Below are 18,894 nucleotides of genomic sequence, written 5' to 3' on the forward strand. Positions count from 1 at the left end.
TCTGATGCTGCAAAGTCTTGTATTTTGAGAGGCATGCTTTTCTATTCCATGATCGGGCTTTTAAAGGTATGGTAATTAAGTCTCTACATTGCCCCCATACAGCACATAACAGTGTTTGTTGTATATGTGTGAGGCTTTTTTGCAGCACGGGGAGACACCCAGGATGAACCAGGAAGCTGCTCCGGCTGTACATTAACACTCTGCTTGCGTTGAGCAGGATGTCAGCCGGACCTTTCAATCTTGCCGCTATCAAAAGGGCTCTCTCTTTTCCAGCCGTGTAAAGGCGGCAACCTTTTAAGATTCCTTAACCAATTATTAAACATTTCAATGTGCAGAAAACCTAATGTTTGACTCCAGGCAGATGGAATTATTAGCTGGACTACAGACATGGCGCCGCATTCCAGCGTGGTTTCCCTGCAAGAAACTTCACAAGGAACCCTTACCTCTAGAACAGTCGTTCCCAAACTGGGGTCCCCCGGATGTTCTTGGACTACAACTCCCAGAAATCCTGACCAGCACAAAGTCTGGTGAAGGCTTTTGGGAGTTGTAGTCCAAGAACATCTGGGGAGTCAAGGTTGAGAACTGCGGAGTCTAATACAACTCATGCCAGAGATTGGTATTCTGCCATAAAGTGGAGAAACAGCCAGAGAGATGTTCGATGGCTATGTTCCATCAAATCTCCGCCTTTTCCATACATAAATGCTGACTTCTCCCATCTTACAAGGACTCTCCCTTCCAGCCATGACCTCCGCCCTCCAAACTCTGCATGCACAGGGCATCCTTGCAAGTTCTTTCTTCCACCCCTTCCATTCTAAAGCTGTTCCTCCAAAATGGCAGCCAAGGTAACCCCCTTTTCCATTGCAAATGGGTGTCCCAACCATCGTGCCAAAGGGAGGGGTCAACCGATGGTGTACAAACCAGCTTTAAACTCCGCCGCTTGGTTACACTACCTGGGTCAGCGGCTGCTGGAGGGAGCCAATATATATATACAGTGGTGCCTCGCATAGCGAGGTTAATCCGTTCCGGATTAACCTTCGCTATAGCGAAACATCGCTGAACGGGACAGGGAAAGCCATTGGAACGCATTAAACATCATTTAATGCGTTCCAATAGGCTCCTTTACTCACCGTTCAGCGAAGTTTCCTATGGCCGGCAGCCATTTTTGCGCCCTCGTTAAGCGAGGGGAGGGCGTGAAAACGCTGCGCGCGGCCATTTTGGGGCTTCCGGCGGCCATTTTGTCCGCCGAACAGCTGATCGTCAGGGCTTCGTTTTGCGAAGATCGGTAAGCAAAACGCTTACCGATCTTCACAAAGCGAGTTTTGCCCTATCTAAAAGTCGTTGAGCGATCGCATTAGCGATCCCAAAAAAGGGATCGCTATGCGATTTCATCATTGTACGGTGTGCTCGTTAAGCGAGGCACCACTATTTTTAATACCGCAAGCCACCTTGAGTTCCCCTTATTGGGAGAAAGGCGGCCTATAAATAAGACAAATAAATAATCAATAGACTCCCAGAATGGAGGATTAAGGGATTTGTAGCCCAACAAATAAAGAAACCCCATCTCTGCCATTCAGACAGACAGAGGTTCCTCTCTTGCAATGGAAAGAAGCCCACAACAATAAAAGAGAGAGAGACATTTGGGACCAAACCCATTAATAGCAACTTTATTGGTTTCACTGGTGCAAATTCATGGTATGGAACAGAACGGTATTAACACCTTCTCCCTAATTTTACAGTAATGAAGGTTATACATAAACTATATAGACCACGATATATTACTTTTCCTTTTTCTTCTTCTCCTCCCTCAATACTATGTGGAAACAAAATTATCTCGATAAATACGCCCTGCGCAGCACTGGCCCTTTAACGGAGTATCACAGCGCCTCCATATGCAAAATATAGTTTTAGAGTTTCAGTTTATTTTTTATTTATTTTTCTTTTGAGCATGGTGCTTTTCAACTCCAAAAAAACATGCATTAATATATTCTAGTTATGGGAGTTGATGGAAATCAGAAGTCCCCTTGAGTGGCTTTTATTTTTTTTTATTTTTATTTTTTAAGGAAACCGATGCCCAAACTGAACACTTTCTGTAAAAATAAACCAAACACACACACAATTATTAACAGTTGCAGATTGGAAGCTGGGTTAAGACATTTGAAGAATTGCTGAGGGGAACGGAAATTTATATAAGAGCCACAGAAAGAAATCAGAAATCAGGAGCAGAAGGAAAACGGGAATACAGTTGCATATCATGTTTAAAAAAAGCTTCCGGCATGCTAATGTTCTGATGGTATCTGCAGAGATGCTGGTCAAAACTGATAGATGATTAGGTACATATAATTAACGCAAGGGTTCAGAAATTCAGCAATCAACACATTGCACATTCATACAGAAAGGACAGTGAATAGATAAATCTACCTTGGCACTTCCCAAAGGCACGAATCTATGGGCTAGAGCGAAATAATAATAATAATTAATAATAATAATAATTTTTTTTAAAAAAAAAAACTTGACAAACTTGGTGGTAAGTGGAATAGATGATCGACGTGGGATGAGTGTGCGCGTGGAAACTTCCATCTAAATCACCAGGCCTTCGTAAATCGGCCCCTCCGATTCCGGCGACTCTCTCCTCAGGCGCAAGTGCTCCAGTGTGTTTTGGAAATGTTTGTTGATCTGTTCCGTTTCCTCGGTCGACTCCAGGTTTGGGAGGTCTTCCCGGATTTTTTGTATAAGCTGATTCAAAACCTGAATTGTCACCTGCATGTTTTTTTTTAAATATATAAAAGAAACACAAACCAACAAGCAGCCTGTGAAAATAAAATCCGATCTGGACCAAAATAAAACCCCTAGGACCGGACTGATGGATCAAAGGTCCGTCCCCGTCCCCCCCCCCCCCGCACAGATCTCTGCCCCAGAGTTTGGAAGCAAGATGTTCAGAAGTTTCTTGTGCATGATGACAGGCAAAACAACGGCGCCTGAGTGGCTAGCAATTCACTTTAAAAATAACATCAGTTGCCATCATGAATTACCAGTTTCTTAAACCACAAATCTAAAATCAGAAAATGTAAGTACGGTAGGACCACTGCATCCATGAAATCAGCATGCAGTTTCCAGTACCTGCTGCCTGAAATTATTATAGTAAAACCCCCAGAAATATGTTTCTAGGGTGTATTACCAAAATTGGCCATGAGAGAGAACCAGAGACCATGCTATATATATTTGGTCCAAAGCATCCAGAGGGGGCCACCAGAGATGGGATCTTCGTTCACCTGCAGCCATAGACACCTGTCCTTCACAGCCTGTCCGATTTGGTCTTCCAGGGTTGACCATTAGACTTCCCTGCCCAATAAGTGGAAGCGACATTTTGGGAGGGAAAACGCAGGACGGACAAAGCCTTTTTGAAACACTGGAGGGAGTTGGAGCCTGGGGCGCTTTGCCTTCAGCTGAACATTGTGAGTGGGATTTAATTACATCGTATGAACCCTCAATACCCATAAATACTTATGCATGGCTGCTATGATGTTCCTGAAATAAGGACCTAAATAGAAGGGCAGCATAAACTGGATCCCACCCCCCATGCCCTTATAGCCCCAAGAATTTCACCACGGATCATTCAATGGCAAAATAATCTCACTTTATCAATATTTGAACATGTATCTTTTCTCCTCTTGGTTCGGTCCCTTTTCCGGATACAGAGCTATAACCCTGTACGGGTGTATCTGACTGCTCCGTCCCTTATTCAGGCTCATCTGATTCAAAGGTGGGCAGCAGCCAGCCCCGGTGACACTTACCGCTTCGTTCTCCTTCTCGTAAAAGTAGATGTATCGGTTCAGAATTTCTATGAACAGCTGCACTTGGAGCGAAGGGTCCATGCACTGATTGGCGATCTTCAACGCCTTTTTCAAGCACTCCATGACTCTCTTCCCTCCATGAAGCTAAGCAAAAAAAAACAAACACACACACACAAAAGCTAGTTGGGATTCTTTGGATCAGCACACATTTAATTAAAGGCCCGTGGGTTTTTAAGAATTGGCACCCAAGGTGGAACAGAAGGGGTTGGGGCCACAAGAAGAGATCAGGAGGAACCGCCTGGCACCGCACAGACAGTCTATCGGTTTGACCGCACTTGGATGGTCCAAGCATTCCGGCTCTCCTCACCTCTTCCCCGTTCTTGTCTGTGTTGCGGCCGGACCAGAAGAGGTGGGCGCAGGTGCTGACAGCCCGGCACTGATCCGGCTTCTTGAGCAGCTTGGAAGCGGCCAGGGCGCACTGAGTCCGCAAAGGCTCATGGTTCTCCTCTCCAAAGCACTTCATGCGCTCGAAGGTCCCGATGATCAAGGTGATGGCGGCCAGCTGTGCCTTTGAGTCGCTGATTTCGTCTTCATACAGAGAAAACGCCTGATTTCAGGCAGGAAAGGGGGTTGGACGGAGAGAGGAAACGGGGGTGGAGGGAGAGAAGGCCAACAATAATTCTGATTACCATGTTTCTGTTTCAAATTGTAATTGCTCCCTTCTGCAGAGGAAAAAAAATAATTGAGCGCTCATTATATCATCCCCCAGCCTCCAAACAAGGTAGATAAAAAGGAACACAGGCCGCCACGTACTTGAAGCGATCTTTCTGCCGTCGCCGGCTCAAGGGCCTGCCAAAGGGGGGGGGGGCTCTTTGCCAGATGGGGAAGTGGGTGGGGTTTGGTTTGGGGAAGCCGTGGGGTGAACGGCCCCCTCCAAGTGCTAGCACGGCTTGTGGGAATTGGCCCATTCACACTCCCGGGCACCTCTCAGTAAATAAGATCTCAGGTAGCAGGTGAGGGAAGGGGTACCAGGTCTGGGACCGAGATCTATCCCTACTCGTGAGTCAACAACATCTGCCTGGATGGGAACAGCAACCTGATTCTGCATACGGCGACTTCAAAAGCACCAACACGGCCCTTCCCAACTGGTACCATCTAGATCCCCGCTCGTGTTTCCAGTCAACACAGCCACAGGCTACACTGGCCGAGGATGATGGGAGGGTGTAGTCTTAACGTATCTGGAGCACGGATGTCGGCAAGTCTTTGGGTCTTGAGTCCCCATCCCTGATCTAAAAGGTGCCGGCTGAAGGCCGGTTAAACCAATGTTTATACAGACCGGTGTTATCTGTCGGAAGGTTTGTAGATTTAAAAAATCAAGCAAAACAAACTCGTCAACCGCTAAGGCAGAAAGCATGTCCTGGGGAAGGTCGAGATGCAAGAGAGAGTGGAAAGCAAGGGGGGGCTCAAAAGAACCATTTCAAGGAACCCTTTCGGCCCCTACCTGGGACATGAATTCGTAGGCCACCGTTTCGTGGTTTTCAAACCCAATTTCCCCGGCCGCCAGCGCCCCCTGGAGGAAAAGTCGCAGCGGAAGCTCAGCCAGTTCCGCCTTGATCAACGCGCTGATGGTCTGGTGGGCGAAGGTGAAGATTTTCTGGCATTTCTTCTCCCATTTGTCATCCTTCAGGGTGGGGGGGGGAGGTGGAAACACCCACAACAGAACGGGTCAGAGAAAAGGAAAAGATAAGAGTCAGAAAATCACGACAGAAGGAAAAGTCAACTCTGCAAGACTGGGCCAGGTGGAGTGCAACATCAATGTAAACTCTGAGGTCCGAATTAAGTATGGAAAGAAAACTAAATTTATGTATATTTATTAGATTCTACTTAGGGGCTACAAACACAGAATGCCACCCCTCTCTGAAAACTGTTCTTTGTTTTATTCCCTAATGAATCTGGTTTTTCTATTACTTTCTAGAAGTTCAAAAAATTGTAACCTTTAACCACTGAACAAATGTATATTTTTTTCTTACATGCTGTATTTCTTCTAAGGGGCTGGGCTTTGTCATTTTACTCCTCCGCATCTAACCACTCCCGTCTATTTTAACTAAAGAAGAAAAATAAATAAATCGTGTGCCTTCTGATTTTTTTAACTCACCACTTTAGCATTATCCTTGTAGCGGAAGGCCAGTTGGTAGGCAGCAAACACCAATGGTGGTAACGTGAACCGGATACGCTGATTTCCACCAGCACCAAAGTGTTTCCGGGCAGTATTTAAAATCTAGGAAAAAAGCGAAAAGTTGAAAAGGCTGGCCCTTGATCAAGAGGGCCCCAAAAACCATCCCACCCCACCACCCCGATTTACAACCAAATTGTGCATCAATTCAGGTTTGGAAGGAAGCCATAGATTGTTCAAACTCTAGTGCGACAGGTAAGTGATGGACAAATTTCACCCCCGTGCGGTGGATTTAGAATTCCCCCGAGGCCAGAAAAGGACCCTCCAAGCACATCCAGCGGGGGCATGAAGACTGCAGAGATTAATCATCATAAAGGATTGTCTACTTATTTCTGAAAACCCATGAGGCATAGAGCAGTTAGGACACCGGAGGCCTGCGTTCAAATCCTCGCTTGGCCATGGCAACTCTACAGACCACTAAATAAATCATCATATCATAGGCAAACATTTATGGTCTTGATCCACAAAAGCTCACATATTGTATGATGGGTTTCTTTCAGGCGCTGCCTACTCTTGCATTTGTGTTTGGTGTTCATTTCACTGGAAGGGGGCAATGATAAAGCCTGGAGCATCTCCCATACTTTGAAAACCCCGTCACTGTAGGTCAGATACAACTTGACGGGCACATAACAATACCACTGCTTCTCCAAGGTAACGGACAATTTATTACAGCTCCAGAGGGATTCAAAAACGGGCTGCAATTTCATTTCCTTTTCTCGTCTTAAGGATTACTTTTGTTACACGCTCAAGGAAATTGCCCGCGCCAAAGAGGAAATGTAATAAACATGAGTCGCCTCCATGAATAAGCCTTCATTGTGCCAGGCGGCTCTCCTGTTTTTTAGGAGACGCATTTCTCCCCCATAGCCCAGGTTCTCCTCCATTTGCATTTCTGAAGCCTCCTAGAATTATTTAAAAACACCAATCCACACAAATGGCTCCTGCCATTTAACAGAAAACATTAAGGCGTGGTCGTGGCCACGAAGTTACCCCATCGTTTAATCTCCTTTATCCAACAAGTTAGGAACAAAGAGCAAGAGAAGAATGGCCTCTATATTGCCACTCCCTCCTGCCACCACAGCAGTCCTGGCTGGTCATCTCAAATTTTACCACACCTCTGCTTCCACGTCCAGCATTCGACACAAGCGAGGCAAGGACAAACCTGTGTGCATTCCCCATTTTTGTGGTGCCAAAGACAATATTAATTTCTGCACCAACAAAGGCTTTATCTTCCTATAAACCTGTTCATTTGCATAACGTGGACGATCTCTCCCTCTCTTATTTTGCACAATTCGTTATAGTTTTCTAAGACTTGTGAAAGTGAGAGAACTGGCTGAGGCCTCAGAATCCTTCCCCCCCCCCCCAAAAAAAAGTTTTCTTTGGCCCGTGAGCTTTCTAGCATATCTTGCAAAGCCACAAGGACTAGAAACCTAACTCTTTAAAGAATGAAGGTATCGGCGCACCCAGACCCAAGACTTTAAAAAGTCCTACCAGGTACTGCTGATTGGGATCTTCGGAGCGAAGGAGGTGGATAAACCTGCCCACCAGGCCTTGTTCGTCGGCAAAATCTTCGGGATCTGGATCTTCCGCAGGTTGATCAGGCTGGTCCTGGATCAACGTTGACACGAGGTTCATGATGGCGTCTACCTGCAGAAGGCGGGTAATACATTAGTTAAGTCCCGCTCCAGTTGGTCGTGGCCCTGAAGATGATAACAAGCAAACACAACAGTTTGAAGCAGAGACAAACAGCCCAGACTCCCCGTCCTGCTGAAGGACTCCATCGTCACCTGCTCCTGGCGACCCACCACATCTCTGAAAAAGCCATACCTGGAAGCGACCGTCGCATCCACTCAACCCCTGTCTTCATATTTCAGACAGAATGGCCTGAAGAGAGAGCATGCCCATCTCCGGCAGCAATAAGAACCTCTCCTTCTCATTAAATTTCAAGCCCAGCCTCATTTCGACCCTCTCCCAAGGCCATAGGATGGTGGAGGAGGCGACCTTTCCATTCCACCCCCCACGATGGCCAACCGACAGCCCCTCTCGATCGTGCCGTCTCCCCACCTGATCCTGGGAGACAATCTCGGTGTTGTAATCCAGCACGTTGCTGAGCACGTAACAGCTCATGCTCTTCCTGGACTCGTAGTCAAAGTACTCGAACAGCGGGTGGAAATGCTTCAGCTTCAGGACCGTGAGGAGGTTGTTGTAGGTGTCAATGGGGATCTTCAGCAGCCTCGTCAGCTCCTTCGAGACCGCGCTACTCGTGGCGATGCTAGAAGGACGTGAGCAAGGGAGAACGGGTCGGACAGGCATCAAATCTCTTCCGCTTATTGTTTGCTCAGAAGGCAGGCACCCCAAAAAGCAGAGTGATCTTTCACACGGCCAACCTTTATAGACGACCGGCTGTTAGTCAACACGACAACGCTTCACAACGGAGAGCACAGGACTCCACTGAAGACAGGCTGGATTTTAGCCTTTGGCCAAAATCTGGCCCATTTCACCCGCTCGGGTTCCCCCACCAGGCACTGAAAGGGCAGGAGAATCTGGCATCCACTTACTGCTCCAGGTTCAGCTTGTTAAAGATCTCCACTGTCGTCTCCAGAACTTTGTCGACGTAGTCCACGCGATCCGGGTAGCACTTCATCGCCAAGTTGATGAGAGAGACTTGGAGGGAGACGACATCTTCGGAAGGCATGTCTTGCCGAGACTAAAGGGAGACCAGCACAGACGCCCACAAGATGAACCTCGTTATGTTTCGTTATTTATAATTCCACTCATGGAGGCCGCACCCAACTACACACAAACGAACGAGTCACACTCCCCCTGAATAATGTGCATTATATGTCGTTTGGGATGCTCTCTGTAGGCAAGTACATCGTTAGCTAGGTGCAATTTGCTGCATCATGTTACTACAACATTTTGGAAGCCCTTGACTACAAACATATTAAGAAGCACATGATGGAGACCCATCCCTGCAGCTCGTCACTTAGTCGCAATTGAGTGCAGTGAGTTAATGCAAGTCTTATGCCAACACCAACAAGATTCTGGCTATACACAACACACAGAGCGATCAGATGGAACACCGTGGGTGTGGTTGCTATTTGTTAAACTTATATTTTCCCATGAAAAAAGCATGAATAAGACTGAGAGGGTGTACATATACAGTGGTGCCTCGCTTAACGAGCGCACCGTTTGACGAATCTGCATAGCGATCTGTTTTTCGCAATTGCTAATGCGATCCCATTGCGATGTTTTAGGTGGCAAAACACTGCATTGCAATGATCGGTAAGCGTTTCGCTTACTGATCTTCGCATTGCGATGTTTCCCCAACAGCTGATGGGCGGTTCCAAAATGGCCACCAGAAGAAGAAAATGGCCGCCCGCTCCATTTTCGTGTCCTGCCCTCGCTTACTGAGGCGGCGAAAATGGTGGCCGAATGGGGAATCTTCGCATACCCATGAGTTTTGTCCCTATAGGAATGCATTAAACGGAGTTTAATACGTTCCTATGGGTTCCCCCCCCCCCCGCATAGCGACGTTTCCAGATAGCGACAATTTATCCGGATGGATGAACGTTGCTATATGGGGCACCACTGTATTAGATAGAGATTGACCTCTTTAAAGCCAGCCTTGGGTCTCCAGATGTTCTTGGATGAAAACTCCTGGAAATCCTGGCCAGCACAGTGAGGGGTGAAGGCTTCTGGGAATTTTGGTCCTAGAACATTTGGGGACCCCAGGTTGGGAAGCAGCTGACGTACAGAGAGATCAGCCGGAAAGTGTGAGGAGTGTGCTTGTATACCCGTTATCCACTTGTGTCGTAAACATGAAGGGTCAGCTCTTTACGTCATACCTGGAAACAGGTGAACTGGCAATATTTTGCTCCCTCCATGAATCTCTGATGCCCACCGCCCAGAAGACCTGCCCATGGGTCACTTTCCCTGGGGCCAGGTGGCCGTCAGACCCAAGGGATGGACTGATCACCAGTCTTGGACCCCAGAAAGGTCAAGCCTTGACCCCCCCCCCTTGGGTCTTAGGAAGCACCTGAACTCTCGGCTTACCTGTATGACCGTGGCCACCTGCTGGGAGAAGATGTCAAAGAGCTTGATGTCAGCGGGGATCCCGGGGCCGTCCTCTCGGTGGGCAAAGAGGGCGAGCCTAAATCCAGAGAAAGAGTTTTGTACGATGAGACCTCCAGACTGATGAGACAGGACAGTCACTCGATACAAGCCCTGACGGACACTCGTCTAATCACATCAGAAGGTGGTCTTCTCAACAGACTTAGTGGGGGGGGCACGCCTATCCGCACCCCTCATCGCCACCGCCAATCGTCACTCTAAGTAAGCAAAGCAGACCTCACACAATTCCTGGGCTAGCACGGTCAAAGCACGGTCAATCAGCACATTTCTGGTGCTCCAAAATGTAATTTTTGCAAACTGTAGCCCAGAGGGCCACAGGTTGGCTCACCCCTCCATTAGAATAGAGATAGCTGGGGGGGGGGGGAGAGCTGCCAAATTATTTTTGGTCAGCACTCTCCTGTCTTGTGCATGTACAAAAGACATGGAAATCCGTAACAGGGAAAAGCTATAGGAGGTGTCCAGACCCTTTTCTGCTTTTCCCTCTCGCTCCGTCCTAAACACTCTGTACGCACCTGTCGATTAATGCAATGATTATATTTTTCACATTCACGTTTTGGTGTAACTCTGCACATGCTCGTAGAAAAGGATTCAAGGTCTGGAGGTGGAATTCATCAGGGAAGACCTACAGAGGGGGAGAAGAGTCAGCCGAAGGCTCCATTCAGACAACACACAGGTCCATGCCCTTGGGGCTGTGTTACACAAGAAATCATCCAGAGAGCCAGGCTATCATAAATTGAACCCGGATCGACATGCTTTCTAGTCTTTTTACCCCTTGTTACCCCATGGCTGCTTCCGACTTAAGACGGATGACACCCTCACTCCCAATGTTGTTGGGGTAAGGGAGTGGACCATGGAGGAAAAACTGGGCTTCAAATCAGCGAATCTTTCTGAACCTCTCTCTATGGATAAAAGGCACATTTAATGTTTTGGCCATTTGAGGAACGTCTGTGGTTTGAGATACATTAACCAAGTCACTCAGGTCAAGAGGCAAAACACGTTTCCCTTTGCGAAGAGGGTCCTTCCCCCAAAGCGTTCTCTCCCATCATCCGCAACGATGAACTAATCACAAGTCAAAGTAAGCCCATCATCATGCGCTGAGTTCTCATTTCCTCCGGCCTTCAGATCTAGGGCCAAGTGGAAACGGAGAACCTCCGAGGAAAGGGCGCAGGGCATGGGGCGGACTTCCCCTGCACAGGTGAGCCAGTTTTCCACCTGCAGCTTACCTGTATGATACATTCCATGAGGTATTCCTGAGCCAGAGCATCCCGACAGTTCACTACTTGCTCCAAGATGCCAGGCAGGACGATCTGGGAAGAGGAAACGAGAGTTTTGAACCATTCCTCCACTTTCCGAACCTGCCTGCTTACAAGACAGCATCTATCTCTGGAGCCCAGGCTCTATTTAAAACCGGGGGGGGGGGGGGGTAGGGAAAAGGTAGCCTGTGGGCCAGGTATTTTATTTAACTATGTATTTAAAATATTCTTACCCTGCCCTTCTCCTTAAAAAGGACTCAAAGTGGCTTACCCAATTAAAAACACAACATTAAAAGCTTAAATGATTTCAATATTGCAGAAGAATTAAGCAACAGATTTAGAAGGAACAAAATAAAAACCACGCTGTCTATTTTTTCCTAGAGAGTCAGTCACTAAGCCTGCCTGGAGAGAAAGGTCTTTATCCGTTTGCGGAAGGACAGCAAGTATGGGGCTCAGCCTGGCCTCCAGTGGGAGGGAGTTCCACAGTCTGGGAACAGCCACAGAGAAGGCCCTCTCCCAGATCCCCACCAGGTGCACCTATGAGGGTGCTGAGTTCGAGAGAAGGACCTCCCCTAATGATCTTAATACCTGGGCAGGATCATAGAGAGAGATGTGATCCCTGAGACAACCAGGCCTTAAGCCATTTAGGGCTTTATAGGTTAAAACCAGCACTTTGTGTTAAGCCCAGACACGGATTGGTAGCCAGTGGAGTTGCAGTAGCAGGTATGTAATAGATACAGCTCCCTGTGTCTACAGAGTATCTGAGTAACAGATATGGCTCCCAGTGGCTATTTTGCTCTCCCGTAAGAAAACACATTGGGCCACAAATATAACATAACAGAATTCTCGTAGCCCAATGTCTATCCAGGTGCTTCGTGTTTAGGTTCTTCTCCCACCACATATTTTTGCATCTTCATTGGTGGTGTGGAGAACCGGCCCCGGAACTCCTGAACTTCCCAACTGCTAGTTTAAACCATAGGGAAGGAAGCCATTTAGCTGGGTTTCTGAAGCCACAGCCAGGTGGGATGGGTCGCTCTGTCCGGACGGGACAACATCCTCCCACCCACCCACACACCCCTGCCCTCCCACCTCACCTGCTTGTATCTCTCCACGTTGACGCCTTCCAGCTGGCTCAGGCGGACCAAGTTGGTGCCCACCAAGATCCTCAGCTCCTGCCTCTCGCGCTCCCTCTTCTCCCGGTCTCGGCTGTGCCCTTGGTGCTGCATCCGCACCCACAGCTTGTTCATCTCGGCGAAGTTCAGCAGCACGAAATCCATGGAGTCGCTGATGTCCCCGGTGGTCTCCTCACTGGAAGGTCACACAAGCAAACACTGCCTTCCAACAACCACCGAGAGGGATCAAACCACGTCTGCACCACCCAACACAAGCCACAGGAGTTCCCTTACGAAAGCGCCAGGCTCTCTCTCTTACTCTGTCTGCTCCCCGTCATCGGGCAAGATGTTCCGGGTGCACTGAAGGAGGTAGTTCCGGAGGAACAGCCCTCTCAGGGGATGCTGGACACCCCGACACATCTCCACCAGGTCTTTCAAGATGTCCTTCCTGGACTGAGGGAAGGACTTCACGTAGACAACGCCAACTGTGATGAGCAAATAGCTGGAAAGAGAAGACAGCAACTGCATTACAAGCATGCGCTTGTTCTTCCTTGCCAACCCACACTCTGGCTGGGAGAGCTTTCCGCCTACATGGCCAAACGGGCTCCGTAAACAGAAGACATCCACAGAGTCAAGGCGACAGCAAGACCTCTAGAAAAAGTCCCCCAAACAGCCCAATCCGCTGAGTGTGCTTGATTTGCACAGACTGGTGCTCGGGGAAAAGAAAAACGGAAAGCCATGGAATGCAGGAGCCGGAATACTAAACAAAATCACTCCAAACTGCAATAATCCATTGCAGACTTCACTCCTTACAAGATGACACCTCTGCTTTCCTTTCCTTCCCTTGCCATCCAAAAATCTCTCTCCACGTGGCCCTCAATTTGCCAGATACCAGACGGGCAAAAAAAAACACACACAGAGAGAAAGCACATGTTTTATTCAAATCTGCTCTGTTCCTATCCTCAACACTGGCGTCTTGAGTCTAGGATTAATGAAGCACAAGGTTGGGAGCTTGTCACACAGGAATCCACAAGGATTATCTGATCAGCCAACTTGGCCACAGCAAAGAGCACATTTTATTGACTATTGTTATGGAACTGGGAATCAGACGTTGTTGTCAACCGACTTATAGTGACCCGGAGATCGACTGGTAGATTCTTGTCTCCTTAACCACTCCAGATTTAGGAATGCTAAGAGGTCCTGCATTGTTTCCCCTTCATCAAAACACAACTTCATTGCCTCCATTCTGAAATAAACATCCATAACTGATTTCCGATAAGCTTTCTTTCAGCCAGAGATGAGATGGGGGTGGGTGGGGAATGTTCACCCCCACCTGTGAAGGGGCAAATCAGGCCTAGAAAGAGCAAGACACACACACCCCCGTAGACACCCTAAAAATCAAAACAGAAATTGCCTGGAAATCCACTTGTGATTTTGATGGGGGAAAAGTTGGGTTTTGCCCTCCTGACCCAATTCTTACAAAAATCTGTGCTACACCAGGTGTCCAGAAGTGGAACATCCCTCTCTCTTGCCACCCCCCCTCCTGCTTCAAACACTGGAACGACTTAAGCAAAGGCTCCCATAGCAAAACGGGACTCAGAGGGAAAGGAAACTCTCTTTCTTAAAAAGAAAAAGCTTGAAGCATTACGACTGTCTAGGAAAACTGGGCACCTGCAGGAAGCAGGCTCATGCCTCCAAAAGGATCGGCTTCAGGCCAGACTCCAAATTAACTTACAGCCTGGGGATGATGTTGCCAGCATACTGGACCAGTTCGTACAGATCAGCCACTTTCCTCCCTTTTGCAAATTCATCGGTCAGGTACACCTCCAGGTAGTGGAGCTCATCCGAGATCGCCATATCTTTTCCTTGCGATTAAGGAGCAAGACAAGCACCACCCAGACATACAACAACTTACAAGTAACACATGACATATTCAATTTTTAAAAAGTTCCCTTTCTGGGGGAGCCTCATCCTCATAAAGCTATCCTTCGAAAGTAATAGAATAAACAGGAAAACAGGAATTCTCCCAAATTTCAGGCCATCTGCCTCTGAAACGTAATGGGGTGTGGGGTTTTTTAAGTAGCAAAATAATAATAATAATAATAATAATAATAATAATAATAAAGAAACAGGAAACTAACAAGGAGCATAAACAGTGACGTGTCCCTTTCCTTTTCCAACATTTGTGACAAACGTCAATGAGCTGCTTTTCAAATTCTGCAACAAGTCATTTTTAAAAAGTCACCTCCATTGCTCTGAGATGTATCTGGGGTTTACCTGACCGTCCAGCCATATAGAGAATAAATCAATAGCCTGGCATGGCTCAGCATCTAAAGAGGCCCAAGCAAAGAGCAAGAGAACGGAGCTGACATTTCAGAGGGCGCAAGGATTAAACCTCCACACAGAGATAGTCGGGGAAGCGGGAAATGAAAAGACTTTGAAATTAGGCCCACAGGTAAGAGAAAAACGGGGGGGGGGGGGAACACAGTTATGACCCAGCTTTGGGGCACCAGTTCTATAACAACAGCCACCAGGGAAGGAGAAGGCAGCTGAAAAGCTAAGCTTACAAATGGCTTCCAATTGATATGCATAAACCCATGTTAGTCCTTTTGATCTTCATGCTTGCTATCCTATCTCAGCAGCCCCGGGAAACCCAGGTCTCTCCAAATACTATCAGACTTTAAAGCCCCTTAGCCCTCATCTGTATATCCAAAGCTGAGGAAAGATGAGTGCCGCAGGGATCCGTAACATCTGGAGGGCCTCAAGCCTTGGGGTTTTGCTGTTGTGGATGTTGCTCTGTTTGCCAAAGTAACTTAGGGTGTGGCACATCATAAATGGGATACTCTGTCCTTCACAGAAAAAGAACACAGGAGGATATTATGGCCACCTCTTGCGGTCAATTCCAATGTTGCCCTTTGAAAAAAAAAAGCAACAGATGAAACAAAACAGAGTTTCCCTTGGTGCTTAAGGTTAGTAATAGATCAAAATCTCAAACATCCTTGCCCACCAGCCATAAGAAGGCCATGAAAGGGACTTTTTGAAGGCAACTTGAAAACGTAGCACATTGCACCAAAGGTCACTCTTAAAAAGTAACTTGGCTTGCTCTTTTTTACCTAAAGTAATTCCAAACTTTTTTCAAGCTCTGTCACCCAGCCGTGCTAGATGCTGAAACCCCATTTCAACCGCCACCCCTGTGAGGGTGGCCTCAAGAACAGCTAACAAGGTATCACTGTGCAGCATGGCCACTGTTTGTTCAAGCTGCCAGAAAGGATACAGAGCTCGTAATAACTCTTTGGAGACAACATTGAAGTCCGAAGCTCCCCAAGCATATTTGAGGCATGTTTCAAAGCATCCATTAACTTGTTTTTATCCTAGAAAAAATATTTGAAAAAAATAAATAAATGTCTGGTTATGTCTCATTTCATTTCAAGAGTGATGTCCAACAGTTACATACTTGCTCTAACTTTCAAGAAGTTCCACTAACTTCTACCAGAATCTTGCTGTTAGTTCACATTCCCAAGATCCCGACACATTTATTTGTAAACACATCTACGCCACTGTCTTGTACAGATAGTCGAAGGTAGGCTGCATTCTAGCAGGGAAATGACAAAGAACGACAGGATTTTGTGCTTCACTGACATCTGGCTTATTGTGATGTTATTAGCCTTTGCTAATAAACCATGGTTTGCTAACCAATCACAAACCATAATTTGAATTCAAGAGTTTGAGGCGGAGTTGCAAACTCCAACTCATTTATATAGGATCCTTCCAACCACCCATGTTGCCCAATCTTTTCACTGGAGACATGGAAAGAAGTCCAGGAAGGGGGAGTGTTGCACATTATAAAAAGGAACAACCCATTTACTCAGCCCACCATCACCCCAATATATTTAATCACAGAATTATAGAATCAATGAGTTGGAAGGGGCCTCTAAGGCTATCAAGTCCAGCCCCCCCCCCGTTCAATGCAGTGATCCATTTCGTGGCCAAGCTGACAGATAGTTGCCCAAGTTTTTCTTGAATGCCTCCAGGGTTAAGAGCGCTCCCCACCTCCCGAGGTCATTGATTCCACTGTTGTACTGTTCTAACAGTTAAGAGGTTCAAGAGAGCATAGAGATGGGTGAATTGAGCACCACTAATGTGGCCAATCTGCCCATTTCGAAGGTGCATCAAGCCTTACAAAATTAACACACTTTTGCAAAAGGAGCAAAACACTGCTGCTTACCAGGCACCGCTTCATTTGGAAGGACTGGACCTTGACCGCCTGAATGGCTTCGTCCAAGAGCTTCTCCTGCTCATCTTGAGGAGACTGCTGTGTCGTCGGCTAGAGGGGGAGCAGGGTGAACAGTGGGTGGGAAAGAGCAAGCCGTTATTTATGTGTTTTAGGGAGAATATCTAGCGCAACCTCGTAGAGAGCAGACCAGAGTTTTGTTCAGGCCAACAGCTTGCTTCCAGAGTTGGCCAACCGTCAACAGTCGAGAAGATCACACAAGTAGGATGTGAATGCAGAGAGTTCTCTCACCAAAACACCCCAGCTGACTTTCCAGTAACACCCAGTCTCCCAGGGTTAAAGTTCCAGCACTTTCCGAGTTGCATGGGCTAGCATTCCAACAGAAAACCCAGCTGGCAACTGCAGATGTCAGGATACTGAGCTATGGAGGCTGGGGGTCGGGTGGGGGTCCATTTCCATCAATCCTGACTAGCACAGCCAACGAGGGAAGTCCCATAAGGACAATGAGAACTGCAGTCTAGCACTCTTTAAAAAAATCTTAATAGGTGTTTGGTGTTTTAATATGGTATTTATACCCTGTTTTTAAATCTCTTGTTTTATCTGTGGTGAGCCACCTTGGGTCTCCTATGGGGGGGAAAGGTGGCATATAAATAAATAACCCACTATAGCTGGAAGTCACCAAATTCTCTAAAATAAACCACCACTATTGTCCAGAGCAGTTCTTAAGAATTTACTAATAACTGAAAAAGAAAGGAGGAGCATTCAGAAGAAGTCACTGAGTCAGGACCTCTCCCTCATTATTATTTTGAATTATGTGCTAATTTTCAGGCAAGACTCATGCAAACTACCTTGGAAATCAATTACCATCCACCACAAAGAATGCAAGCCCAGGTTATTCCCTCTAGCAGAGCTACTTTTGCAAATAGCTCATTTTGGCAACAATGGAAAGTATGGTCTGCATGTGTGTAAAATGTACAGTATTCCCATTTGGAAGTGATTTAAAACAAATATAATATTTCCCACCACAATTGCTGTTAGGAAGCCAGACCCATTTTAAAGACTTTTACTCTGAATTTACTCCTCTGGCATTTCAATGAAGTTTACACCAAGGCAAAACTTGGGTGACGCACTCTTAAAAAGGCGAATACAAATATTTCCAAACCCACTGGCCAAAAAACGAGTAGCAACTTAAAACTAGAGCAGGCTCATGGAATCAGGGAGAGCGAGGGAGGCCCTGACTTCCCAAATCCCCATTGATTCAATGGGCCTACTCTCTAGCTGAGACGGAGGACTGGATTTCAGCCCTTCTGCACCTCCACGCAGACTTCCTCCTGCTTACACCAGAGGAGGACGGACACACGGCCTCCTCCCCCGCCCAGACCCCAAGCCAGCTGATAGTATCCCTTCCCATTCCTCCCCCCCACCTCCATCCTCAGCCCCACGGGACCGACCCCCCACCCACCCAGAAGGCAAGGTGCCTGGGAAAGGCTGCGCGTGCGTGCCCCGGGGAGTCCCTCCTCGAGAGTAGAGTTTAGGGGGTCTCCCCTTCCCTTTCCCCCTAAGAGACACCTCCCTTGGAAACCGGCGCGCGATCCTAAAAAGGAAGGGGGGCGCAGCGCACGTGGCAAGGGAGCGAGGCGCTTACTCTCGAGGAGACCCCCCGCCCAGGAGCAAAGGCGGCCCTGCTGCTGCTCCGCTTGGGAGCCACGCCCGGGCGCTCCTCCTCCGCCTCCCTTCTGGTGCATTTGGGGAGGGGGGGCGCCGGCCAGGCCGATAGCTGCAGCCCCCACCCCAACTCCACCCCGGGCAAAGGCTGCAGCGGGCCTGATCCGCCCGGGCCCGGCCAGGCCAAGCGCGCCACCAGCCCCCCCCCCGGCCGGCCGCCCCGCTTCCTTTCTTTTGCACCGAGAGCCTGCCCCCCCTTCCTCCTCCTCCTCCTCTCCCCAGACTCACCATGGTGGATCGGGCCCCGAATGCAGCCCCGCAGCGCTCTCAGCCCCCAGCCGCCTTCCCCCCCCCTCCAAGACCGCCTGCTCTGCTCCGCTTCTCCGCCTCCGCCTCCCCCCCTAATCATGTGACGCCAGGCGGGATCCCTCCACCCCCCCTCCCGCACTCCTTTCACACGCCCGCCCCCTTCCGCGGC

General features: G+C 48.0%; 1 protein-coding gene across 1 annotated transcript; it reads right to left on the reverse strand.

Annotated features, from left to right (window-relative positions):
* Nucleotides 1-1,650: 1,650 nt before the first annotated feature.
* Nucleotides 1,651-18,810, reverse strand: VPS35 (VPS35 retromer complex component). The gene is made up of 17 exons (XM_072980904.2): nt 18,705-18,810; nt 16,746-16,844; nt 15,795-15,891; nt 14,256-14,379; nt 12,840-13,022; nt 12,503-12,716; nt 11,379-11,462; nt 10,668-10,777; nt 10,078-10,174; nt 8,580-8,728; nt 8,086-8,293; nt 7,513-7,668; nt 5,947-6,069; nt 5,293-5,472; nt 4,159-4,398; nt 3,792-3,935; nt 1,651-2,757 (listed from the first exon to the last, which is right to left on the reverse strand). Exons 1-17 carry the CDS (start codon nt 18,705-18,707, stop codon nt 2,578-2,580), a joined length of 2,391 nt encoding a protein of 796 aa, XP_072837005.2. The 5' UTR covers nt 18,708-18,810; the 3' UTR covers nt 1,651-2,577.
* Nucleotides 18,811-18,894: the final 84 nt, after the last annotated feature.

The sequence above is a fragment of the Pogona vitticeps genome, chromosome 10 (genome assembly GCF_051106095.1).
Source record: "Pogona vitticeps strain Pit_001003342236 chromosome 10, PviZW2.1, whole genome shotgun sequence".
Classification (NCBI taxonomy): Eukaryota; Metazoa; Chordata; class Lepidosauria; order Squamata; family Agamidae; genus Pogona; species Pogona vitticeps.

Coding starts and splice junctions, on each gene's coding strand:
- VPS35 (XM_072980904.2), bottom strand. Junction 13,023..14,255: donor GGCAACATCATCCCCAGGCT/GTAAGTTAATTT, acceptor TTCTCTTTCCAG/CTATTTGCTCATCACAGTTG. Junction 8,729..10,077: donor AGGTGGCCACGGTCATACAG/GTAAGCCGAGAG, acceptor GTCTCCCTTTAG/TCTCGGCAAGACATGCCTTC.